The 25,098-nt window shown below is 56.4% G+C and overlaps 2 protein-coding genes across 40 annotated transcripts; one reads left to right on the forward strand and one right to left on the reverse strand.

The window, feature by feature from the left end:
- Positions 1–287: 287 nt before the first annotated feature.
- Positions 288–17,105, forward strand: DPF2 (double PHD fingers 2). Of its 39 annotated transcripts, XM_071419870.1 has the most exons (12): positions 288–399; positions 2,163–2,323; positions 3,936–4,043; positions 5,343–5,506; positions 6,153–6,245; positions 6,438–6,516; positions 7,085–7,126; positions 9,501–9,638; positions 10,394–10,522; positions 11,790–11,902; positions 13,185–13,266; positions 14,625–17,105. In XM_071419870.1, the coding sequence occupies exons 1-12, from the start codon at positions 368–370 to the stop codon at positions 14,699–14,701; spliced, it is 1,218 nt and encodes a 405-aa protein (XP_071275971.1). In that variant the 5' UTR covers positions 288–367; the 3' UTR covers positions 14,702–17,105. The 39 variants fall into 39 exon arrangements, 37 of the variants coding, with proteins under 37 accessions (XP_071275971.1, XP_071275940.1, XP_071275934.1 ...); XR_011677793.1 differs by lacking the exons at positions 9,501–9,638; positions 10,394–10,522; positions 11,790–11,902; positions 13,185–13,266; positions 14,625–17,105 and adding exons at positions 8,290–8,863; positions 8,995–9,241; positions 9,306–9,361 and having other exon boundaries at positions 7,085–7,784; XR_011677794.1 differs by lacking the exons at positions 9,501–9,638; positions 10,394–10,522; positions 11,790–11,902; positions 13,185–13,266; positions 14,625–17,105 and adding exons at positions 8,290–8,863; positions 8,995–9,139; positions 9,181–9,289 and having other exon boundaries at positions 7,085–7,784.
- On the reverse strand, positions 16,891–25,064 carry LOC139586452 (solute carrier family 22 member 6-like). Its single transcript, XM_071419871.1, has 10 exons — positions 23,760–25,064; positions 23,420–23,523; positions 22,937–23,091; positions 22,309–22,477; positions 21,836–21,959; positions 21,020–21,129; positions 20,182–20,396; positions 19,552–19,660; positions 18,762–18,965; positions 16,891–17,974 (listed from the first exon to the last, which is right to left on the reverse strand). Exons 1-10 carry the CDS (start codon positions 24,123–24,125, stop codon positions 17,905–17,907), a joined length of 1,626 nt encoding a protein of 541 aa, XP_071275972.1. The 5' UTR covers positions 24,126–25,064; the 3' UTR covers positions 16,891–17,904.
- Positions 25,065–25,098: the final 34 nt, after the last annotated feature.

Here is a 25,098-nt window from a genome sequence, read left to right on the forward strand (position 1 = left end):
TCTCGGATTTTCTCCTTTTCCGTGCGTTTTTCCCCTCAGATCCTTTTCCCGCCATTTTTCCCCTCAGACTTTCGCCCCCCCCCACTCCCCCTTTTCCCGCCTTTTTTTCCGCCCCCGCGCACGCGCGCTGCGCACAGCGCCGCCCAGCGGCCGGGAGGACTCCCCGCTCCCTTCCCCCGGCCCTCCCTCTCCCTCCGCCTCTCCTTTCTCCACCCTTCCCGCTTCCCGCTCCTCCTCCTCCTCCCTCCATCCCTCCATCCCTCTCCCTCCTCCTCCTCCTCCGCCTCCTCCTCCTCCTCCCTCTCCCCGCCCCTCCCGCCCCTCCCTCCGCGCACGCGCCCCGCGGCGCCCCAGCGGCGGAGCCAAGATGGCGGCGGTGGTTCAGAATGTGGTCAAGCTGTGAGTGCAGGTCTCCCCCCCCCCTTTCCCTGTCTCCCCCTGCGGCGCGGGAATGGTGCGGCCCGGCCGGGCGCGGGATGCGGGGCCCCCCCTTCGGCCCCGCGCGCCGGACGGGACCAAGTGGGCGGAGAGGGGGGGAAGGGGGGAAGCGACACGCGCGCATTGTTCGCGGTGAACTTTGCTGAGGGGGGCGTTAAGGACACCCCAAAATCCTCCCCAGCACCGGGAGGGCCGCAGAGACTTGAGGGGGGGAGAGTCTGGGAGAGTCCGGGGGGGTCCCCCAGGTCTGGCCCTGAGAGGGTCCCGGAGAGGGCAAGGCCGGGGGGTTCATCCCTTTAAAATTCCCTGTAAAATTCCCTGTATTGTATCCCTGCGCTTCCTCGTGGATTCCTAAACTCCGTGTGCGAGCGTCCTGTAGAGGCCAAGGACGCGGGAGTCATCCCAACACATCGCTGTGCATCCCTGGAGATTCCCTGGGCATCCTTGAATATCCCCGAATATCTCTAAATATCCCTAAATATCCCTGTACATTCCCTGTTCATTCCTGCACTACTTCCCCAGCCAGAGGGTCCTGTGGAGGCCAAGCTGGGGGGGAGTCTTCCCTCTACTTCCTTCTAAATCCTCATATTTCCCTCAAAATCCCTGGATCTCCCTCGAAATCCCCGCATTTCCCTGTATATTCCTGTACTTCCTTCTAATTCCCTGTATTTCTCTTTAAATCCCTGTATTTCCCTGTGTATTGCTGTATTTCCCTCTAAATCTCTGTATTTCCTGTAAATCCCTGTATTTTCCTGTCTGTCTCCATCTCTTCCCTTCCTGCCCTTCTCTTCCCACCCCTATGGGTGTCCTGGAGAAGCGAAGGAATGGGGAGTTGGGCACTTTATCCCTGATATTCTCCAGTATTTTATCCCTGAGGGTTTCCAGGTTCATCCCTTAGGGTTTCCAGATTTATCACTGAGAGTTTTCAGGTTTATCCCTGAGGGTTTCCAGGTTTATCCCTCAGGGTTTCCCGTTTATCCCTGAGCATTTCCAGGTTCATCCCTGATATCCTCCAGGATTGTATCCCTGACATTCTCCTGGTGTCCTGGAGAGGTTCCCCATTACCCCATTCCCATTCCCAGTGCAGCGCCAATCCCTGTGCCATTCCTTGTGCCCATCTCTGCCATTCCCGGTGCCATTCCCCGTGCCAATCCTGGTGCCAATCCCTGCCATTCCCTGTGCTAATCTCTGTGCCATTCCTAACACTGATCCCTGCCATTCCCAGTGCCAATCCCTACCATTCCCCATGCCAATCCCTGCCATTCCCTCTGCCATTCCCAGTGCCATTCCCTTTGCCATTCCCCAAGCAAATCCCTGCCAATCCCCATGCCATTCCCAGCCATTCCTGGTGCCAATCCCGGTGCCAATCCCGGTGCCATTCCCTGTACCAATCCCTGTGCCAATCCCTGCCATTCCCAGTGCCATTCCCTGTACCAATCCCTGCCATTCCTTGTGCCATTCCCCGTGTTATTCCCAGCATTGATCCCTGCCATTCCCAGTGCCATTCCCTGTACCAATCCTTGCCAATCCCTGTGCCAATCCCGTGCCATTCCCATTCCATTGCAGGCTGGGCGAGCAGTACTACCGGGACGCCATGGAGCAGTGCCACAGCTACAATGCGCGGCTCTGCCCTGAGCCATTCCCTGCCATTCCCAGCATTGATCCCTGCCATTCCCTGTGCCAATCCCGGTGCCAATCCCAATGCCATTCCCATTCCATTGCAGGCTGGGCGAGCAGTACTACCGGGACGCCATGGAGCAGTGCCACAGCTACAACGCGCGGCTCTGCGCCGAGCGCAGCGTGCGCCTGCCCTTCCTGGACTCGCAGACCGGCGTGGCCCAGAGCAACTGCTACATCTGGATGGAGAAACGGCACCGCGGGCCCGGTACGGCACCGGGAAAATGGCTGGGAATGGCACCGGGAAAATGGCTGGGAATGGGAGCGGGAAGGGCGGGAATGGAACCGGGAAAATGTCTGGGAATGGGACCGGGAAAATGTCTGGGAATGGGAGTGGGAAAATGGCACCGGGAATGGGACCGGGGAAATGGCCGGGAATGGGAGTGGGAAGGGCGGGAATGGGACCGGGGAAATGGCTGGGAATGGGACCGGGAAGGGCGGGAATGGAACCGGGAAAATGGTTGGGAATGGGATCAGGAAAATGGCTGGGAATGGGAGCGGGAAGGGCGGGAATGGAACCGGGAAAATGGCTGGGAATGGGACCGGGAAAATGTCTGGGAATGGGAGCGGGAAGGGCGGGAATGGAACCGGGAAAATGTCTGGGAATGGGAGCGGGAAGGGCGGGAATGGGAGCGGGAAGGGCGGGAATGGGACCGGGGAAATGGCTGGGAATGGGAGCGGGAAAATGGCTGGGAATGGGAGCAGGAAGGGCAGGAATGGGACCTGGGAAATGGCCTGGAATGGGAGCGGGAAAATGGCTGGGAATGGGAGTGGGAACAGCAGGAATGGAACCGGGAAAATGGCTGGGAATGGGACCGGGAAAATGTCTGGGAATGGGACTGGGAAGGGCAGGAATGGCACTGGAAGAATGCTGGGAATGGTGGGGAAGTGATGGAAGAATGGTGGGAAACACCGGGAGAACAATGGGGAAATGATGGGGAAACGACAGGGAAATGGTGGGAAATGATGGGAAAACACTGGGAGAACAATGGGGAAACAACAGGGAAATTATGGGAAACAGCAGGGAAATTATGGGAAACGACAGGGAAATTATGGCAGAATGGTGGAAAACGATGGGAAAACACCAGGAGAACAATGGGGAAACAACAGGGAAATTATGGGAAACAGTGGGGAAATGATGGGGAAAACAATGGGGAAATGATGGGAAATTGTTGGAAAACAGCAGGGAAATCATGGGAGAATGATGGGAAACAGTGGGGAAATGATGGGGAAAACAATGGGGAAATGATGGGAGAACAATGGGGAAACAACACGGAAATTATGGGAAACAGTGGGGAAATGATGGGAAACAATGGGGAAATGATGGTAGAATGGTGGGAAACAATGAGGAAACACTGAGACAGCAATGGGGAAACAACAGCGAGGAAATGATGGGAGAATGGTGGGGAAAACAACAGGGAAATGATGGGGAACAATGGGAAAGTGATGGGAGAATAATGAGGAAACACCAGGAGAATAAGAGGAAAACACTTGGAAAACACCAGGGAAATGGCAGGAGGCAGAAAACAATGGGAGAAAAGGGGAAAACACTGGGAAAACAGCAGGAAAGCAATGGGGAAATGACAGGAAAACAGCAGGAAAGCAATGGGGAAATGACAGGAAAACAGCAGGAAAGCAATGGGGAAATGGCAGGGAAATGACAGGAAAACAGCAGGGAGGGGAAGGGGACGGGGTCCCTTTGGGCTGCTCTGCCACATCCCTGCGAGAGTCTGGGGGCTTTAATCAGAACCTGGGACCATTGCCAGGGGTTCTGTCCCTCCCTGGCCGGAGTTTGGGCCATTTCTGGGCTTTCTCTGCAGGTTTGGCAGCCGGGCAGCTCTACTCGTACCCCGCGCGGCGCTGGCGCAAGAAACGCCGCGCCCACCCCCCGGAGGACCCCCGGCTCTCCTTCCCCTCCATCAAACCCGGTACTGCTCCCACTCCCTGCTGCATTCCTGGGAATTCCACTGCCTCTGCCAGCATCCCCCACCCAGAGCCTCCTTTTTCCTGGTTTTTCACCATTTTCCCCCGTTTTTCTCTGGGTTTTTCTCAATTTTTTCCTGGGTTTTTCCTCATTTCCCCCCGTTGTTTTTCCCCATTTTCCCCCAATGTTTTTGCCCATTTTCCTATGGGCTTTTCCCTATTTTTCTACAGGTTTTACCCCATTTTTCCCCATCCCAGACGTGGAGCAGGCCCTGAAGGAGGAGGGGCTGCTCTCCCATTTCCCCCATTTATCCCCATTTCCCCCCATTGTTTTTCCCCATTTTCCCCTGGATTTTCCCCCATTTTCCCCTGGATTTTTTCCCCATTTCCCCCCATTGTTTTCCCCATTTCCCCCCATTGTTTTTACCCCATTTTTCTCTGGTTTTACCCCATTTTTCTCTGGTTTTGCCGGGTGTTTCCCCCATCCCCAGACACGGAGCAGGCCCTGAAGAAGGAGGGGCTGCTCTCCCATCTCCCCCATTTATCCCCATTTCCCCCAATTGTATTTCCCCATTTTCCCCCGGATTTTTCCCCATTTTTCTCTGTTCTTTCCCCATTTTTCCTGTTGCTTTTACACTCCCCAGACGCGGAGCAGGCCCTGAAGAAGAAGGGGCTGCTCTCCCATTTTCCCCCGGATTTTCCCCCATTTTCCCCTGGATTTTCCCCCATTTCCCCCGGATTTTCCCCCATTTCCCCCCATTGTTTTTACCCCATTTTTCTCTGGTTTTACCCCATTTTCCCCTGGATTTTACCCCGTTTTTCCCCATCCCCAGATGCGGAGCAGGCCCTGAAGAAGGAGGGGCTGCTCTCCCATTTCCCCCATTTATCCCCATTTTCCCCCATTGCTTTCCCCCATTTCCCCCCATTGTTTTTCCCCCATTTTTCTCTGTTTTTCCCCCATTTTTCTCTGTTTTACCCCATTTTCCCCCATCCCAGACGCGGAGCAGGCCCTGAAGAAGGAGGGGCTGCTCTCCCATTTCCCCCCATTGTTTTTCCCCCATTTTTCTCTGGTTTTACCCCATTTTTCTCTGGTTTTACCCCATTTTTCTCTGGTTTTACCCCATTTTTCTCTGTTTTTCCTGTTGTTTTCCCCCATCCCAGACGCGGAGCAGGCCCTGAAGAAGGAGGGGTTGCTCTCCCATTTTCCCCCATTTATCCCCATTTCCCCCCATTGTCTTTACCCCATTTTCCCCCAGATTTTTCCCCATTTTTCTCAGTTCTTTCCCCATTTTCCCCCATCCCAGACGCGGAGCAGGCCCTGAAGAAGGAGGGGCTGCTGGGGCAGGACGGGAGCAGCCTGGAGGCGCTGCTCAGGACGGATCCCCTGGAGAAGCGCGCCCTGCCCGACCCGCGCATGGACGACGACAGCCTGGGCGAGTTCCCGGTCACCAACAGCCGCGCGCGGAAGGTGCCGGGGATTCCGAACGGGAATTCCAGCGGGATAACGGGGATTCCAAATGGAATTGGGGATTCTGAATGGGATAACGGGAATGCCAAACGGGAATTGGGGATAACGGGAATGGCGAACGGGAATTCCAGCGGGATAACGGGAATGCCAAACGGGAATTCGGGATAACGGGAATGCCGAACGGGAATCGGGGATAACGGGGATTTCCCCATTTTTCCCCATTTCCCCCATTTCCCCGCTAACCCCCGTGTTCATTCCCATTTTTCCCCATTTTCCCCCATTTCCCCCATTTCCCTGGTAACCCCCGTGTTCATTCCCATTTTTCCCCCATTTTTTCCCCATTTTCCCCCATTTTCCCGGTAACCCCCGTGTCCATTCCCAATTTTTTTCCCCATTTCCCCCCATTTTCCCCCATTTTTCCCCGCTAACCCCCGTGTCCATTCCCATATTTTTTCCCCATTTCCCCCCATTTTCCCCCATTTTTCCCCCATTTTTTTCCCCATTTTCCCCCATTTCCCCCATTTTTCCCCGCTAACCCCCGTGTCCATTCCCATTTTTCCCCCATTTTTTTCCCCCATTTTTCCCCCATTTTCCCCCATTATTTCCCCCATTTTTCCCCGCTAACCCCCGTGTCCGTGGCTCCCAGCGGATCCTGGAGCCGGACGATTTCCTGGACGATTTGGACGATGAGGATTACGAGGAGGACACGCCCAAGCGGAGGGGGAAGGGCAAGGCCAAGGTGGGCGATCCCCAAAATTCCGGGCAGTTCCTGTGAGCAGCCCCTTCCCCACCGCCAGCACAACCCCGGCATTTCCACCCTGGTTTTGCCCAAATTCCCGGGGTTTGTGGCCCTTTCCGCGCCGTTCCCACCGCGGGGCGCTGTTGCCTCGCTCCCGTGCCGGGTTTTGCCCAAATTCCGTTTTTTTTCCAGGGAAAAGGCGTCGGGGGGGCTCGGAAGAAGCTGGACGCTGCCATCCTGGAGGACAGGGACAAGCCCTACGCCTGTGACAGTGAGTGCTGGGCCCGGGTGGGCCCGGGGGGTCCCGCCAGGCTGAGACCCCCGCCCGCTCCCAGGGAGGGCAGGGCCGGCCCCCGCCTCCCTCCCCATGGAATTTTCCTGCTGGGAATACTGGGGAGAGCAGCAGGACACAAACACCAGGATAAAACCCCATAAAAACCAGGTTAAAAATGAGAACAAACCGCCCCCAACAGCCCCAAAAGGCCGGGAAGGTCCCTCCCTCTCATCCCAGTCAGATCCCAGCCCCTGGGAGCCGTTCCCAGCCCTCCCTTAAGGATCTGGGAATCCCAACAAAGCCCTCGGAGCGGGGGCTCCGGCCCTTCCCGCCCCCATCCACGAATCCGGGGGACCACGGGATGGGCAGTGCCAGGGAAGCTTTGCCAGCTCCTTTTTCTCTCTTCTTCCTCCTGTCCTGCCACTTCCCAGCACTAATTCTCCCCCTGGCTCCCTGAGGTTGTGCTTTTCCTGCCCTTTTCTCCCGGTTTTCCGTGTGTGTGTGTGTCCGTGTGTCCGTGTGTGTGTCCGTGTGTCCTCTCACGACTTCTCTTTCTGTGTTTCAGACAGTTACAAACAAAAGCATTCCTTGAAACCTCCCGACCGAGGTAGTTCCGCTCTCTCTCTGCTCGTTTTTCCTGCTTTTCCTCCTTTTTTTTCCCCCCCCCTTTTTTTTTCCCACCTCCCAAAAAAGGATAAAAAAAAAAAAAGGCCCAAATTCCCCTGTGGAGCCGCGGGGTGGGCGGGAGGAGGAGGAGGAGGAGGGAGAGGCCAAAGGCCACGGCAGCGACGTCAGCGCCGGCCCCGCTCGGGCCCCCCTGACCCTTTTCCAGCAGGGAACGGGGCCGGGAAAACAAAGATTAAATGGACCCCCCTTGGAGCCAGCGATGGGAAAAACGCGGAGCTGGCGCCCCAGTCCTGGAGTTTGGACCCAAATCCCGGAGTTTGGACCAAAATCCTGGAGTTTGCACCCAAATCCCAGAGCTTGGACCCAAATTCTGGAGTTTGCGCCCCAATCCCGGAGTTTGCACCCAAATCCCAGAGTTTGGACCAAAATCCTGGAGTTTGCACCCAAATCCTGGAGTTTGCACCCCAAATCCCGGAGTTTGCACCCCAAATCCTGGAGTTTGCACCCCAAATCCTGGAGTTTGCGCCCCAATCCCGGAGCTGGTGCCCCAATCCCGGAGTTTGCACCCAAATCCCAGAGTTTGCACCCAAATCCCGGAGTTTGCACCCAAATCCCAGAGTTTGCACCCAAATCCCGGAGTTTGCACCCAAATCCCGGAGTTTGCACCCAAATCCCGGAGTTTGCGCCCCAATCCCGGAGCTTGCGCCCAAATCCTGGAGTTTGGACCCAAATCCCAGAGTTTGGACCCAAATCCCGGAGTTTCCACCCCAATCCCGGAGTTTGCGCCCAAATCCCGGAGTTTGCGCCCCAAATTCTGCAGTTTCCACCCCAAATCCCGGAGTTTGCACCCAAATCCCAGAGTTTGGACCCAAATTCCAGAGGTTCCCCCCTAAATCCCAGAGCTTCCACCCCAAATTCTGCAGTTTCCACCTCAGTCCTGGAGTTTGCACCCCAATCCCGGAGTTTGCACCCAAATCCCAGAGTTTGGACCCAAATCCCGGAGTTTGGACCCAAATCCCGGAGTTTCCACCCCAATCCCGGAGTTTGCGCCCAAATCCTGGAGTTTGCGCCCCAAATTCTGCAGTTTCCACCCCAAATCCCAGAGTTTGGACCCAAATTCTGCAGTTTCCACCCCAGTCCCAGAGTTTGCACCCAAATTCCGCAGTTTCCACCCCAATCCCAAATCCCAATTCCTCTGGCTCGTCCTCCCCACGCCCAAACGGGGCTGGAAAGGGATTTTGGGGTGTCCTTGGATGAGGAAAAACCCAAAAATTCCCTGGAAAGGCAGCGCTGGGGAAGTGGAGCCCATTCCCTGATCCACGGGGAGCCGGGTGGAGGCAGAAACCTCCCAGATTCCGGGGTGGGAAAGGGGAAAACCGATGGATTCCGATGGATTCTGGGGCTCTGAGGAGCTGGGATGGATCCGTGGCTGCTGCCAGATCCCTCCGTGGAACCCCGGAATTCCCAAATTTCCCCTTCCCTGGGTTTTTAACCTCGGGATGGGATTTTTTGGGGTGGGGAATCTGGGATTCCTTTGGGATCCCGGGGAGTTTACCTGGAATTCCCAATACCTGGGATTCCCAATGCCTGGGATTCCTTTGGAATCTTGCATCGTTACCTGGAATTCTTTTGGGATCTGGAGTCATTCCTTGAAATTCCTCAGCAGTTCCGTGCAGTTTTTCCCCAATTCCGTGCAGTTTTTCCCCAATTCCGTGCAGTTTTCACCCAATCCCATGCAGTTTTTTTCCCCAATCCTGTGCAGTTTTCACCCAATCCCATGCAGTTTTTCCAGGATTCCGTGCAGTTTTTACCCAATTCCATGCAGTTTTTTTACCCAATCCTGTGCAGTTTTCACCCAATTCCGTTCAGTTTTCCCCAATTCCATGCAGATTTTCCCCAATTCCATTCAGTTTTCCCCAATTCCGTTCAGTTTTTTACCCAATCCCATGCAGTTTTCCCCAATTCCGTTCAGTTTTTTACCCAATTCCGTGCAGTTTCACCCAATCCCATGCAGTTTTCCCCAATCCCATGCAGTTTTCACCCAATCCCATGCAGTTTTCCCCAATCCCATGCAGTTTTCACCCAATCCCATGCAGTTTTTTTCCCAATTCCATGCAGATTTTCCCCAATTCCCTGCAGTTTTCCCCAATCCCATGCAGATTTTTCCCAATCCCATGCAGATTTCCCCCAATCCCCTGCAGTTTCCCCATTCCAGCCTCTCTGCTCTCCCAGCCCCGGCGCTGGCATCGGCCCCGCTGGGTTCAGGCTTTGGGTTTTCCATTCCCTGCCCGCCCCTGACTGGGATTTCCCGGGGTTTTCCCGGCTTTCCGGGATTTTCCCCGATTTCCCCGCAGTCTGCGGGAAGCGCTACAAGAACCGCCCGGGGCTCAGCTACCACTACGCGCACTCGCACCTGGCCGAGGAGGAGGGCGACGACAAGGACGACTCGCAGCCGCCCACGCCCGTCTCCCAGCGCTCCGAGGAGCAGAAATGTGAGGGGAAAACCCCAAATTCCACCGGGATTGAGCGGCAGCCGCGCCCAGGAGCCGGGAGCGGCTCCGGGGGGATTCTGTGATCCTGGATCCCTGAGCCGGATCCCTGAGCCTGATCCTGATCCTGGATCCCTGATCCTGATCCTGAATCCCTGATCCTCATCCCTGATCCTGATCCTGGGTCCCTGATCCTGGATCCCTGATCCTGATCCTGATCCTGATCCTGGTGCTGGATCCTTGATCCTGATCCTGGATCCTGATCCCGATCCTGATCCTGGATCCCTGATCTGGATCCTGATCCCTGATCCTGATCCCTGATCCTTGATCCCTGATCCTGATCCCTGATCCTTGATCCCTGATCCTGATCCTGGATCCTTGATCCCTGATCCTGATCCTGATCCTGATCCTGGATCCCTGATCCTGATCCTGGATCCCTCACCCTTGATTCCTGTCCCTGATCCTGATCCCTCATCCCTGATTCCTCATCCCTGTCCCTGATCCTTGATCCCTGATCCTGATCCTGATCCTGATTCTGATCCTGGATCCCTCATCCCTGATCCCTCATCCCTGTCCCTGATCCTTGATTCTTGATCTCTGATTCCTCATCCCTGATCCCTGTCCCTAATCCCTGTCCCTGATCCCTCATTCCTCATCCCTGATCCCTGTCCCTGATCCCTGTTCCCAATCCCTCATCCTTGATCCTTGATCCCAATCCCCCATCCCAACCCCAATCCCCGCTCCTGTCCCCTCTGCAGCCAAGAAGGGCCCCGATGGGTTGGCCCTTCCCAACAATTACTGCGACTTCTGCCTGGGGGACTCCAAGATCAACAAGAAGACGGGACAGCCCGAGGAGCTCGTGTCCTGCTCCGACTGCGGCCGCTCCGGTCAGCACGGGGACAGGGGGCGTCTGGGATTGGGGATCTGAGGGTTTCCTTTGGGATGGGGACAGGGGGCGTCTGGGATTGGGGATCTGAGGGTTTCCTTTGGGATGGGGCTGGAGGGGGCGTCTGGGGACGGGGGTCCGAGGGGTCCCTTTGGGATGGGGACAGGGGGCGTCTGGGGTCGGGGATCTGAGGGTTTCCTTTGGGATGGGGACAGGGGGTGTCTGGGGACGGGGATCCGAGGGTTTCCCTTTGGGATGGGGCTGGAGGGGGCGTCTGGGGTCGGGGATCTGAGGGTTTCCTTTGGGATGGGGCTGGAGGGGGCGTCTGGGGTCGGGGATCTGAGGGTTTCCTTTGGGATGGGGACAGGGGGCGTCTGGGGACGGGGGTCCGAGGGTTTCCCTTTGGGATGGGGCTGGGGACACATTTGGGATTGAGGGTCCGAGGATTTCCTTTTGGATTTGGGCTGGGGTTGGGGAGGATTTTTGGATCTTTGGGATCAGGGATCCGAGGGTTTCCTTTTGGATTTGGGCTGGGGCTGGGGAGGATTTTTGGATCTTTGGGGTCCTGGATCCGAGGGTTTCCTTTTGGATTTGGGTTGGGGTTGGGGAGGATTTTTGGATCTTTGGGATCCTGGATCCAAGAATTTCCCTCTCCTGGACGAGCTCGGATTGGGCTGGAGAGGGGCAGGAGCTGGGGAATGGTTGGGTTGGGTCCCTGCCATGTCCCTGATGTCCTCAATGTCCCCGATGTCCCTGATGTCCCCCCAATGTCCCCAATGTCCCCAGTCCCTCTGGATGTCTCCCAATATCCCCAATGTCCCTGATGTCCCCAATGTCTCCGTGATGTCCCCAATGTCCCCGATAGCGCTGATGTGTCCTCACTGTCCCCAATGTCCCTGATGTCCCCAATGTCCCCCTGATGTCCTCGATGTCCCTGATGTCCCTGATGTGTCCCCGATGTCCCCAATCCCTCTGGATGTCCCCAATGTCCCCAATGTGTCCCCAATGTCCCCAGGGCACCCGTCGTGCCTGCTGTCCCCAATGTCCCCAATGTCCCCCCGATGTCCTCGATGTCCCCGATGTCCCCAGTCCCTCTGGATGTCCCCAATGTCCCCAATGTGTCCCCAATGTCCCCAGGGCACCTGTCGTGCCTGCTGTCCCCAATGTCCCCAATGTGTCCCTGATGTCCCCGATGTCCCTGATGTCCCCAATGTCCCCAGTCCCTCTGGATGTCCCCAATGTCCCCGCTGTGTCCCCGCTGTCCCCAGGGCACCCGTCGTGCCTGCAGTTCACGCCGGTGATGATGGCGGCGGTGAAGACGTACCGCTGGCAGTGCATCGAGTGCAAGTGCTGCAACATCTGCGGCACCTCCGAGAACGACGTGAGTGCCAAAACCGCCTGGAACGGCCCAAAAACCACCCAGGAACAGCCCCAAACCATCGGGGGCACCCAGGAACGGCCCAAAAAACCACCTGGGAATGGCCCAAAAACCACCTGGGAGTGCCCAAAAACCGCCCAGGAACGGCCCAAAAAACCACCTGGGAATGGCCCAAAAAACCACCTGGGAATGCCAAAAATCACCCAGGAACGGCCCAAAAAACCACCTGGGAATGCCCAAAAACCACCTGGGAATGCCCAAAAACCACCTGGGAATGCCCAAAAACCACCCAGGAACGGCCCAAAAAACCACCTGGGAATGCCCAAAAACCACCTGGGAATGCCCAAAAACCGCCCAGGAACGGCCCAAAAACCACCTGGGAATGCCCAAAAAGCCACCTGGGAATGCCAAAAATCACCCAGGAACGGCCCAAAAAACCACCTGGGAATGGCCCAAAAAACCACCTGGGAATGCCAAATACCACCTGGGAATGCCCAAAAACCACCCGGGAATGGCCCAAAAACCACCCGGGAATGCCAAAAAACCACCTGGGAATGGCCCAAAAACCACCCGGGAATGCCAAAAAACCACCTGGGAATGCCCAAAATCACCTGGGAATGCCAAAAAACCACCTGGGAATGCCCAAAATCACCCAGGAACGGCCCAAAAACCACCTGGGAATGCCCAACAACCTCCTGGGAATGCCCAAAAACCACTCGGGAATGCCCAAAATCACCTGGGAATGCCAAAAATCACCTCCAAGGGCCCCAAGCACCTGGGAACAGCCCAAAAACCACCTGGGAAAGACAAAAACCACCCAGGAATGGCCCAAAAATCACCTCCAAGGGCCCCAAGCACCTGGGAGAGCCAAAAAATCACCTGGGAATGCCCTAAAACCACCTGGGAATGGCCAGAGTTACCTGGGAGTGCCCCAAAACCCACCTGGAACCTGGAATGCCCCAAAATCACCCGGGATTGCCCCAAAATTCCCACTGGAGGCTCTTCTGTGGGGGAAATCCTGGGGGTTTCGGAGTCCATGTGACCCAGGAGAGGCTTTTTGGGGGGAAAAAACTGGATTTGGATGATGTGCAGGATCCCAGAGCCGTTCTGGGAGAAAATCCTGGGGTTTTTAATCATCCCCAGAAATCTTCCTGCAGGGAATTTGTGCCTTTCCAGAACCTTCTGGACACGGGGGAGGACGGGGAAATCCTTGAGGGAGGTGTGGGAGAGGCTTTTTTGGGGTGGGAAATGGGAATTTGGGATGATGGGGATGTGCCCGGGGCAGGACCAGCTGCTGTTCTGCGACGACTGCGACCGCGGGTACCACATGTACTGCCTGACGCCGCCCATGTCCGAGCCCCCCGAGGGTGAGCCCTGCTCTGGGGGCCCAAACTCCCCTGGGATCTGCCCCAAATCCTCCCCTGGGGCTCCTGATCCACTGGGATCTGCCCCAAATCCTCCCCTGGGGCTCCAATCCACTGGGATCTGCCCAAATCCACCCCATGGGGCCCCAATCCCCTGGGATCTGCCCCAAACCCACCCATGGGGCTCCAGTCCCCTGGGATCTGCCCCAAATCCTCCCCATGGGGCCCCAATCCACTGGGATCTGCCCCAAATCCACTCCTGGGGCTCCTGATCCATTGGGATCTGCCCCAAATCCTCCCCATGGGGCCCCAATCCCCTGGGATCTGCCCCAAATCCTCCCCATGGGGCCCCAATCCACTGGGATCTGCCCCAAATCCTCCCCATGGGGCTCCAATCCCCTGGGATCTGCCCCAAATCCACCCCTGGGGCCCCAATGCCCTGGGATCTGCCCCAAATCCTCCCCTGGGGCTCCAATCCACTGGGATCTGCCCCAAATCCACCCCATGGGGCCCCAATCCCCTGGGATCTGCCCCAAATCCTCCCCATGGGGCCCCAATCCCCTGGGATCTGCCCCAAATCCACCCCATGGGGCCCCAATCCCCTGGGATCTGCCCCAAATCCACCCCATGGGGCCCCAATCCCCTGGGATCTGCCCCAAATCCTCCCCATGGGACTCCTGATCCCCTGGGATCTGCCCCAAACCCATCCCTGGGATTCCTGGGATCTGCCCCAAATCCTCCCCATGGGGCTCCAATCCACTGGGATCTGCCCCAAATGCACTCCTGGGGCTCCTGATCCCCTGGGATCTGCCCCAAATCCTCTCCAGGGGGCTCCAATCCACTGGGATCTGCCCCAAACCCATCCCTGGGGCCCCAATCCCCTGGGATCCAACCCCAAACTCCCCTGGGATTCCTGGGATTCCACCCCAAATCCTCCCATTGGGCCCCAATCCCCTGGGATCTGCCCCAAACCCTCCCCTGGAATTCCTGATCCCCTTGGGATCTGCCCCAAATCCTCCCCTGGGGTTCCCAATCCCTCCAGGTCCCTCCTGGCTTTCCTTCAGCAATGTGGGGAGGGGTTTGATTGTCCCAGATCTTCATCTTCCTCCCCTTTTTCCTACTCCTCTTCTTCCTCCTCCTCCTCTTCCTCCTCTTCCTCCTCTTCCTTCATTCTCCTTTTCTTCCTCCTTTCTTTCTTCTCCCTCTCCCTCCCTTATTCCTCCTCTTCCTCCTCATCTTCCTCCCTCCACTTTATTCTCATCCTTTGTCCTCCTCTTCCTCCTCCTCTCTCATGAACCCCCATGATTAATTAACTGCTTAATTAACTGCTTAATTAACTGCTTAATTAACTCTTTTTGCAGGGAGCTGGAGCTGCCACCTCTGCCTGGACCTGCTCAAGGAGAAGGCGTCGATTTACCAGAACCAGAACAGCTCCTGATCCTGCTCTTCCTCCCCATCCTCATCCTCACCCTCACCCTCACCCCCGTCCCTCCTCATCCTCACCCCCTCGCCTTTGGGGCCTTTTATTTCCCCTTTTTTTTTGGGTCCTTTTCCCCTTTTTTTTGGGTCCTTTTCCCTTTTTTTCCCCTTTTTTTTGGGTCCTTTTCCCCCATTTTTTTTCCTCTTTTTTGGGGTCCTTTTTCTTTTCTTCCCCTTTTTTTTTTAATTTTCTTTTTTTTTTTTTCATCCTCTCGTTCCCTTTTTCCCCTCCATTTCCCTTTTTCCCTTCTTTTTTCCATCCTTTTTTCTTAAACTCTTCCATTCCCTTCATTCCACCTCTTTTTTTTTCCTCCTTTTTCCCAATTTTGGCTCCTTTTTTCCCATTTTTTTCCCCTCTTGACATTTTTTGGGGTGACCCCCCCCTCCCAGGGTGACATTTTTGGGGTGACTTTCATCTTTTCCTCCCCAATTCCCAGGATTTCACCCCAAAACTGACCCCCCTCCCCCAAACTTTCCCTTTTCCCCCTTTTTTTTTTGGGAATTCTGGGGCAATTTTGGGGTTTTTTTTTCCATTTTTTGAGGGATTTTTCCCACTTTGATTTTTATTCCATTTTCCCCCATTTTTATCCCCCCCCCCCCCTCAGGATGGCTCCCGGCCCCTCCCCCACCCCCACAAGGCCTTACCCCTCCCCCACCCCAAAATGGGGCAGAATCCCTGGATTTGGGGATTCCCCCCCACCCCTCCCCCGCTGGCAGAGAATGGGGCAAAACCCCCAAATTTTGGGGTTTTCCCCTGGCTCCCCTCCCCCCCCCAGGGTCGGTTTGGGGTTTGGGGGTGGGGGAGGGGTCGAGGTTGGATTTTTTGGGGTGAAAAAAGCCCCTTTTGGCCCCAAAACGCCGCTGGGGGGCAGGGGAGGGGTGTGGGGCTGTGGGAACCCCCCCCCTCCCAAAATTCCCCAAATTTCCCCCAAATTTCCCCTTCCCCCGGGTCCCGTGGACTGAATGTGCCTGTTTTTCTAAAAAAACACAAAAATAAATGGACTTTAAAGCACCTACCTCCGAGTGCCCCTCCCCCCCTGCACCCCCAAATCCCCCCGGACCCCCCGAGAGGAGCCCCCGGGATGGGCCCCAAAAACGGCCAAAATAACCCCAAAAAAATGGGCAAAATAACCCAAAAATGGGCAAAATAATAACCCCAAAAACGGCCAAAATAACCCAAAAAATGGGCAAAATAACCCAAAAATGGGCAAAATAATCCCAAAAAATGGGAAAAATAACCCAAAATTGGGCAAAATAACCCAAAAACGGCCAAAATAACCCCAAAAAATGGGCAAAATAACCCCAAAAATGGGCAAAATAATAACCCCAAAAACGGCCAAAATAACCCAAAAAATGACCAAAATAACCCCAAAAATGGGCAAAATAACCCCAAAAATGACCAAAATAACTCCAAAAATGGGCAAAATAATAACCCCAAAAACGGCCAAAATAACCCCAAAAAATGGGCAAAATAACCCCAAAAATGGGCAAAATGATCCCAAAAAACGGCCAAAATAACCCCAAAAATGACCAAAATAAGCCCAAAAATGACCAAAATCCTGCACCAAATGAAATCATCCCAAAACTCCTGAAATAGCCCAAAGTTTGACCAAAACAGCCCCAAAATGACCAAAGTAGCCCCAAATTTACTGAAATTGTGTTGAAATAGCCCCAAAATCGACCAAATAGCCCCCAAATAACCCCAAAGTGACTGAAGTAATCCAAAATTGTACAAATAACCAAAAAAAGAGACCAAAATAGCCCTGAAAGCACTAAAATACACCCAAAATAACCCCCAAGTGACCCAAATAGCCCCAAACTTGACCAAAATAACCCCAAAATGACCCAAATAGCCCCAAAATAAATAAATTACCCCAAAGTGATGATGCATCCCCCAAAATTATTTTTAAAATCCAAAATATCCTGGAATAAAACTCCAGATTGACCAAACCCCAAAAAATCGTGGAAATGACCCAAAAATGACCGAAATACCCCAAAACTGGCCAAATTAAACCCAAAAATGACTGAAAATTTACCCCAAAGTGCTCAAAATTGACCCAAATCCCTGAAATCCCCCCCAAAATTCCGCACCCGAGGCCTCATCCCGGTGGTTTCTCTCCTCCCCGTCCCGAGCACGATTTTGGGGGGAATCGACGGCGTTTTGGTTCAAAATGGGATTTTTTTCCCCCTTTTTCATGCCCTGCCGGGGGTGGGGACATGGAAATGTCCCAAAACCAGGGGGATTCACCCCAAAACTCCCCTGGGCGAAGCTTCACGGTTGTGTCTTATCCGGGAACGAGCGAAACGACACCAAAACGGCTCAAAATGCTCATTTTTCGTAATAAAAACTACCAAAAAATGGAGTGAGTGGGGTTTTTTGGGCAAAATGGGAGGGGTTGGGGAAAAAACAAAGTATGGGGGGAAATTTGGGGGGCAAAAGGTGGGATTGGGGTAAAAAATTGGGGACTTTGGGGCAAAAATCGGGATTTGAGAGCACAATGTGGATTTGGGGCAAAAATGGAGGATTTTGGGCTGGTGGGTTCCTGGATTTGGGGTAAAAAAAGCCCAGTTTGGGATGTGGCTTCTCTGAGGGCTGAGATTGAGGTGGTGCTGCCTGGTTTTTGGGGTGAAAAATCCCAATTTTGGGATTGGGATGTGGTTTCTCCAAGGGCCCATCCTGAGGTTGTTCTGCCCTTTTTTTTTGGTGTTAAAAATCCCAGTTTTGGGATTGGGATGTGGCTTTTCCAAGGGCCCATCCTGAGGTTGTTCTGCCCTTTTTTTTGGGGTTAAATCTGCCCCGTTTAGGTTTTTTCCCCTGCCTGGAAATGCGAATTAATCCCGTTCCCAGATTTATTTTGCAGCCAAATCGCCGGAATTGGGGCAAAGGCCGCCGAGCTGCGGGAATTCCAATTAACGCTCCTTAACGAGCTCGGGGGGGGGGGGGGGGGGGGGTCCCTGATGTCTGAGCCCCCTTTGGGGGTGGGGACGCCCCCAGATCCCTCGGCCCCTCCCAGAACGGCCGCGGGCGGAGCCGGATCCCGAAATTCCCACGAGATTTTATTGGGATTGAATTTGAATAAATAACCCGGGGGGGGAGGGGCTGGGGGGGACTCCAGGGGGGTCCCGGCCCCAAAATCCCCCCGGGGGTCCCCAATCCCCCCCTCAGGCGCCGTCCTGGCTCTTGGTGCTGCTCAGGGGGACGGCGACGTCGTCGTCCTCCAGGTGACCCGCCCTGGAGGGACCCCAAAGGCTCCCAAAAATCCCCAAAATCCACGAAATTTTCGTCCTTCCCGACCCCAGAACTTTCAACCCTTCCCAAAACCTTCAAGGTTCTCCCCAAAATGTTCAGGTGTTGCTAAAAGTGTCAACCCTTCCTGGCCCCAAAACCTCCACCCCAACCCCAAAGCCTCCAACCCAACCCAAAGCCTTCATCCCAACCCAAAACCTTCATCCTAACCCCAAAATTTCATCCCAACCCCAAACCTTCATCCCAACCCAAAACCTTCATCCCAACCCCAAAATTTCATCCCAACCCCAAACCTTCATGGCAACCGAACCCCAAAACCTTCATCCCAACCCAAAACCTTCATCCCAACCCCAAAACCTTCATCCCAACCCAACCCCAAAACCTTAATTCCAACCCCAAAACCTCCATCCCAACCCAAAACCTTCATCCCAACCCCAAAACCTTCATCTTAACCCAAAACCTTCATCCCAACCCAAAACCTCCATCTTAACCCAAAACGTCCATCTTAACCCAAAACTTTCATCCCAACCCAAAACCTTCATCCCAACCCAACCCCAAAACCTCCAACCCAACCCCAAAACCTTCATCCCAACCCCAAAATTTCATCCCAACCCAAAATCTCCATCCCAGCCCCAAAACCTCCATCCCAGCCCAAACCTTCTCCATCCCTTTCCATCCCCAAAGCTCCTGGGTTCCTCCAAGAACCAACCCCACCCCAAACAGGGGCGTTCCCCCCAGGGAAGGGTCTCGGGGGGTTTTGGGGCGTCCTCACCTCCTCTCCACGTCCTTGACGGTCTCGGGCAGGGGCGCGTTGCGGGTCTCGGGCAGGAAGCAGGTGGCGATGGCCGAGACGATGGGCGCGGCGCCGTAGATGACCAGGGGCAGCACCGGGGTGACGTCGGCCAGCATCCGCACCAGGGGGGCCACCATGCTGCCCACGCGAGCCATGGTGCCCCCCAGGCCCATCCCCGTCTGCCTGCGGAGGGATGGACGGATGGACACGGGGTGGACAGAGGGGTGGACAAGGGGTGGACAGAGGGAGGGACAAGGGGTGGACAGAGGGAGGGACAAGGGGTGGAGGGATTCATGGATGGGTGGAGGGATGGATGGATGGATGGATGGATGGATGGATGGATGGACGGATGATGGATGGATGGATGGGGGATGATGGATGGATGATGGATGGATGGATGGATGGATGGAATGGCCAATGGTTGGGTTGATGGTTGGTTGGGTTAACAAGTGGTTGGGTTGATGGTTGGTTGCGTTAATGAGTGGTTGGTTAACGAGTGGTTGGGTTAACGAGTGGTTGGGTTAACAAGTGGTTGCGTTAATGAGTGGTTGCATTAATGAGTGGTTGCGTTGATGAGTGGTTGGGTTGCTGATTGGTTGGGTTGATGATTGGTTGGGTTGATGATTGGTTGCGTTGCTGATTGGTTGGGTTGATGATTGGTTGGGTTGATGATTGGTTGCGTTGCTGATTGGTTGGGTTGATGGAAGGCGGGGTTGGCACGTGGCTGGTGCCTGGCTGGGTGGGGGCGGGGCTGGGTGACCCCACCCACCTGATGACGGTGGGGAAGAGCTCCCCGGTGAAGATGTAGGCGCAGTTGAAGGAGGCGGCCAAGGCGCCCTTCCCCACCACGGCGAAGGCCATGCGCAGCGTCGGCAGCTCTGCGGACACAGCAGCCTCGGCTCCTCAGTGTCCACCCACCGGTCACCCCTATGGTGACCTTGCGCCCCCTGATGACCCTTCACCCCTCCAGTGACCATTCTTCAATGACCCTTCATCCCACTGATGGTCCTTCATCCTCCCTCCATCCCATTGTCCTCCATCCCATTGTCCTCCATCCCATTGTCCTCCAACCCATTCTTCTCCATCCCATTGTTCTCTATTCCATTCTCCTCCATCCCTGCATTTTCAAACCTTCCATCCCATTCTTCTCCAGCCCATTGTCCTCCATCCCATTCTTCTCCACCCCATTTTTCTCCATCCCATTCTTCTCCATCCCATTGTTCTCCATCCCCTTCTCCTCCATCCCATTCTCCTCCATCCCTCCATCCTCCTTTCCTCCATCCCATTCTCCTCCATCCCTCCATCCTCCTTTCCTCCATCCCACTCTCCTCCATCCCTGCCCCGTGTCCCTCCCTGTCCCATCCCATCCCATCCCATCGCTCCCGGTGGCCGCTCCCACCGCTGGGCACGAAGATGTTGGCCAGGATGCAGAGCCCGGCGAGCGCCAGGGAGCCGCCCTGGGCCAGGCGCCGGCCGAGGCAGGAGATGACCAGCACGGACAGGAGCTTGGCCGGGATGTCCACGGCGCCGAACACCAGCTGGCTCAGGTACACGTTGAAGCCGAAGCCCTGCAGGTCCATGGCCAACCCATAGTAGGCGAAGCTGGTGGAGAACCTGCGCCAAAATCCAAAAAATCAGCACCAAAACCACCCAACATTGAGTGGTTGGGACTGCAAAGATGGAGGTTGCCCCAAAAAATGGAGGTTTTCCCAAAAAATTGAAGTTGTCCCAAAACATGGAGGTTTGCCCTAAAGATAGAGTTGTCCCCAAAAATTGGAGGTTGTCCCAAAAAATGGAAGTTGTCCCAAAACATGGAGGTTTGCCCTAAAGTGTGCCTTGGTCCCAAGAGACGATTTCTTGCCCCAAAAGTTGTAAGTTTGACCCAAAAAATGTGAATTTTTTCCCAAAAATACGGGGATTTTACCCCAAAAGGTGGACACAAGTTGTGTCCCCCAAAAGTATTTCTTGCCCAAAAGGTGAGGTTGTTTCCCCAATAAACGTGGGGATTTTTTCCCCCATAGATGTTCTTCCCCAACATGTGAAGTTTCCCCAAAAAATTGCCCCAAAAGGTGGGGGCATTTTTTCCCTCAAAAGGTGGTTTTATGCATCCAAAATCAGGGATTTTTGCCCTAAATTTGATGAGTTATTTCCCCGAAATGTGGAGTTTTCCCCCAAATAATTTTTTTCCCCCAAATAGTGTTTTTTTACCAAAAATAGAGTTTTTTGCCGGGACTCACCAGACGAAGGAGACCCCGCACGACACCATCCTCATGCCGGGGGTGCGGACGAGCGCGGCCACGGCCCCGCCCGGCAGCGGCGGCTCCCGGCGCACCAGAGCCCGCAGGGCCTGCGGGGGAGAACGAGGATCTGCCCCTGGATCAGCCCCTGGATCCGCCCTGGGATCCGCCCTGGGATCCGCCCGGGATCTGCCCCTGGATCTGCCCTGGGATCCGCCACGGGATCTGCCCTGGGATCTGCCCTGGGATCCGCCCTGGATCCGCCCTGGGATCTGCCCTGGGATCCACCCCGGGATCTGCCCTGGGATCCGCCCAGGATCTGCCCTGGGATCTGCCCCGGGATCTGCCCTGGATCCGCCCCAGGATCTGCCCCTGGATCCGCCCTGGGATCCGCCCTGGGATCCGCCCTGGGATCTGCCCTGGGATCTGCCCTGGGATCTGCCCTGGGATCTGGGGGATCCACCCCTGGGAGGGCTCCAGGGGGCTGGGGAGGGGGATCTGGGGGGCTTGGGGGGGATTCAAGGGGTCTAAGGGGGGATTCTGGTGATCTGGAGGGGTCTGGGGTGGGATCAGAGGGACCCAGGGGGTTCTGAGGGATCTGGGGGGGATCCAAGGGGTCTGGGGGAGGTTTGGGGTCGAGGAGAGAGGGAATGGGGGGGATCGATGGGAGAACAGGGGAGGATTTGGGGGATCCCCCAAGATCAGGGCGGGCCAGGGATGGAGGGGAAGGTGCCGGCGAACTGGGGGGATTTGGGGGCAGATCAAAGGGATTTGGGGGTTCAGAGGGACCTGGGCAACCCCCAGACCCCTCCTCACCTCCTCGCTGAGCTTGTCCCCCTCCTCCTTCCGGCCGTTGACCCTCGCGACCTTGCGGAGCCCCCGCAGGGCCAGGTCGGGCCTGCCCGAGGTCACCTGCCAGCGCGCGGACTCCACGTACAGCCTGGGGGGAAAAGGTGACACCTGGGGGTCCTGAACACCCCCAGGACCCCACCGACCCCAAAGGACCCCAAACTGGGGGGCACAGGTGACATCTGGGGGTCCTGAACATCCCCTGGACCCCACCGACCCCAAAGGACCCCAAACTGGGGGGGACAGGGATGGACAATGGGGGTGGAAACGGGGGGTGGACACTGTGGGTGGACACCAGGGATGGACATTAGTGATGGACACTAGGGGTGGACATTGGTGAGGGACACTGGGGGTGGACACTGGGGGTGGACACTCCTGATGGACACTGGGGGTGGACACTGGGGATGGACACTGGGGATGGACACCAGGGGGTCCCTTACCAGGAGTAGAAGAAGAAGACGAAGAAGGGCAGGGACACGGCGAGCTGGAGCTGCCGCCAGCGCGGGAGCCCGAAGGCCGCGGCCGCCAGCACGAACTGGCCCAGGGTGTAGCAGTAGCCATTGATGGTGCCCACCACGGCCCGCGCCTCCGTCGGGATCCACTCCATGCCTGGGCACGGCCGCGGGGTCAGGGGCTGGCCCGAGGGGGCCTGGGTGGGCTTGGGGCTTGGGTTCCTCATGGGTCAGTGGGGTGGGGTTGGGTCAGTGGGGTTGGGTCAATGGGGTTGGGTTGGGTCAATGGGGATTGGATCAATGGGGTTGGGGTTGGGTCAGTGGGATGGGTTTGGGGCCACAACCCTCCCACGGGTCAATGGGGTGGTGGCGTTGGGTCAGTGGGGTTGGGGTTGGGTCAATAGGGTTGGGTCAATAGGGTTGGGTGAATGAGGTGGGGTTGGGTCAATGGGGTTGGGGTTGGGTTAATGAGGTGGGGTTGGGATCCTCCCATGGGTCATTGGGTTTTGGGGTGAATGTGGGGGTCCCTCCCTGGTTTGGGGGGTCCCTCCCTGGGCTGGGGGTCCCTCCCTGGTTTGGGGGTCCCTGGGTGGGGGTCCCCGGGGCGGAGTCTCACAGAGGGAGGCAGAGTTGAGGGACACGCCGGCCATGGCCAGCCCGGTCAGGAAGCGGCACACGCAGTACACCAGGAGGGAGGGGGCGGCCGCCGTGCCCACCCCCGTGGCCCCCAGCTGCAGGTAACACCAGGTGAGCAGCGCCCGGCGCCCGAACCTGCGGGGACACGGCAGCACTGGGAGCACTGGGGTGGGGGATGTGGGGATCTGAGGTACTGGGATGGGACAATGCTGGGTTCTGGAGATGCTGGGCTGGGGATGTGGGCACTGGGATGGGCACACAAGGCACTGGGAACACTGGGATGAAGAATACGGGCACTGGGAGCACTGGGAGTGACGTGGGGACAGAGGGGAACCATGGGGACACCATGGGGACACCAGGACAGTGGGGCCCAGAGGGAGCAGAGAACACCACACCCCTCTCCCCCTTCCCAGTCCCTCCCAGTCCCTCCCAGTTCCTCCCAGTCCCTCCCAGTCCAACGCACTTGTCGGAGAGGATCCCGAAGAGGGTGGAGCCCAGCAGGATCCCGGCCATGTAGATGGACTGGGCCACCTGCCTCAGCTTCTTGGAGTCACACACCAGGTCCCACTGCCACCGGGAGGGGACACGGGGTCACCATGGGGGTCACCATGGGGGTCACCATGGGGGTCACCACAGGGACACCACCGGGGTCACCACGGGGACACCACGGGGATCATCATGGGGGTCACCACAGGGACACCACCGGGGTCACCACGGGGACACCACAGGGTCACCATGGGGCCACCAGAGGCACACCAGCATCCCCCACCCTGAGGGACCCCGTGGTGTCCCCCCTCCCTGACCTCGGTGACGATGGTGTCGCTGAAGATGCCGTCCAGGTAGGTCCAGCCGTCGTGGCACGGCTCGGTGGCCGCCTCGGTGCCGTTGGCCGAGCCGTTGACGTCCAGGAGGTGCCACTGGGGCTCCACGTAGCGGCGGCAGCTCTGCGGCCGGCGGTGGCCGTCCCAGGGGATGGACACCAGCAGGGGCACCTCGGTGGCGTTGGCCGCGGGCCGGGGCCGGCAGTGGTGCTCGGGGATGCCGGCGGTGAAGTTCTGCAGGAGGTTGTGGCTGGCCAGCATGAGCAGGGGCACGGCCAGCGCGGCCACGTAGGTCACCTGGAAGCGGCCCATGCCCCCCAGGCGGGACAGCAGCTCCACGAAGGACATGGCCGGAGGGGGACGGAGCTGGACAGGGGCCTGGTCAGCTGTGGAGGGAAAGAGGAGGAAAGGACAAGGAAGGGCCAAAGGGTGGTCAAGGAATGGCCAAAGGGTGGTCAGGGAATGGCCAAAGAGTGGTCAAGGAATGGTCAAAAGGGTGGTCAGGGATGGTCAAAAGGGTGGTCAAGGAGTGGCCAAAGGGTGGTCAGGGAAGGGCCAAAGGGTGGTCAGGGGATGGACAGACCCAGGGATGACCAAAGGAGGGGTCAGGAGAGGTCAGGGATGGTCTGGGTGGTCAGCGGAGAGGTGACCAATGGGTGACCAAGGGGTGACCAAGGGGTGACCAATGGGTGACCAAGGGGTGACCAAGGGGTGACCAATGGGTGACCAAGGGGGGAGGGAGGAGGATGAGGGTTGGCCCCAGGGGTGGAGGAAGGACACAGAGTGGCCGAGGGTGGATGGATGACAGTGGACAGTCCCCAGAATGGCACAAGGACACTCGATCACCTATTGATTGCTCAATCAATCAATCAATCAATCAATTTATTGGTCTATCAGATGGATCGACTGATGTGTTAACAGATTGATCCATCCCTTGATCAGTGGATTTATCTATCAGCCTGATTGATCAATCTGCTGACCAATCTATCAATCTATTGATCTCTATTGATCTGTCTGTTGATAGATCAGTCTATCAATCTCTCTGATCTATCAATATATTGATCTATTATCTATTCCTCAATCCACCTATCGCCGTCACTCTCACTTTATCAATCAATCAATCAATCAATCACTGATCATTTATTGCTCTCAGCTCCCCCCCATCCCTTCCCAATTAATCAATCAATCAATCTATTAATCAATCAATCAATCCTCTCTCCCCCGTCCCACCGATCCCTCAGATCCCTCATGATCAATCGATCCCCACCTGTTCTCCTCTTCCTCCTCCTCCTCCTCCTCCTCCTCCTCCTCTCTCGGCCGC

The sequence above is a fragment of the Agelaius tricolor genome, unplaced genomic scaffold (assembly GCF_023055355.1).
Source record: "Agelaius tricolor isolate 1412-34295 unplaced genomic scaffold, bAgeTri1.0.p SCAF_118, whole genome shotgun sequence".
NCBI classification, from domain to species: Eukaryota; Metazoa; Chordata; class Aves; order Passeriformes; family Icteridae; genus Agelaius; species Agelaius tricolor.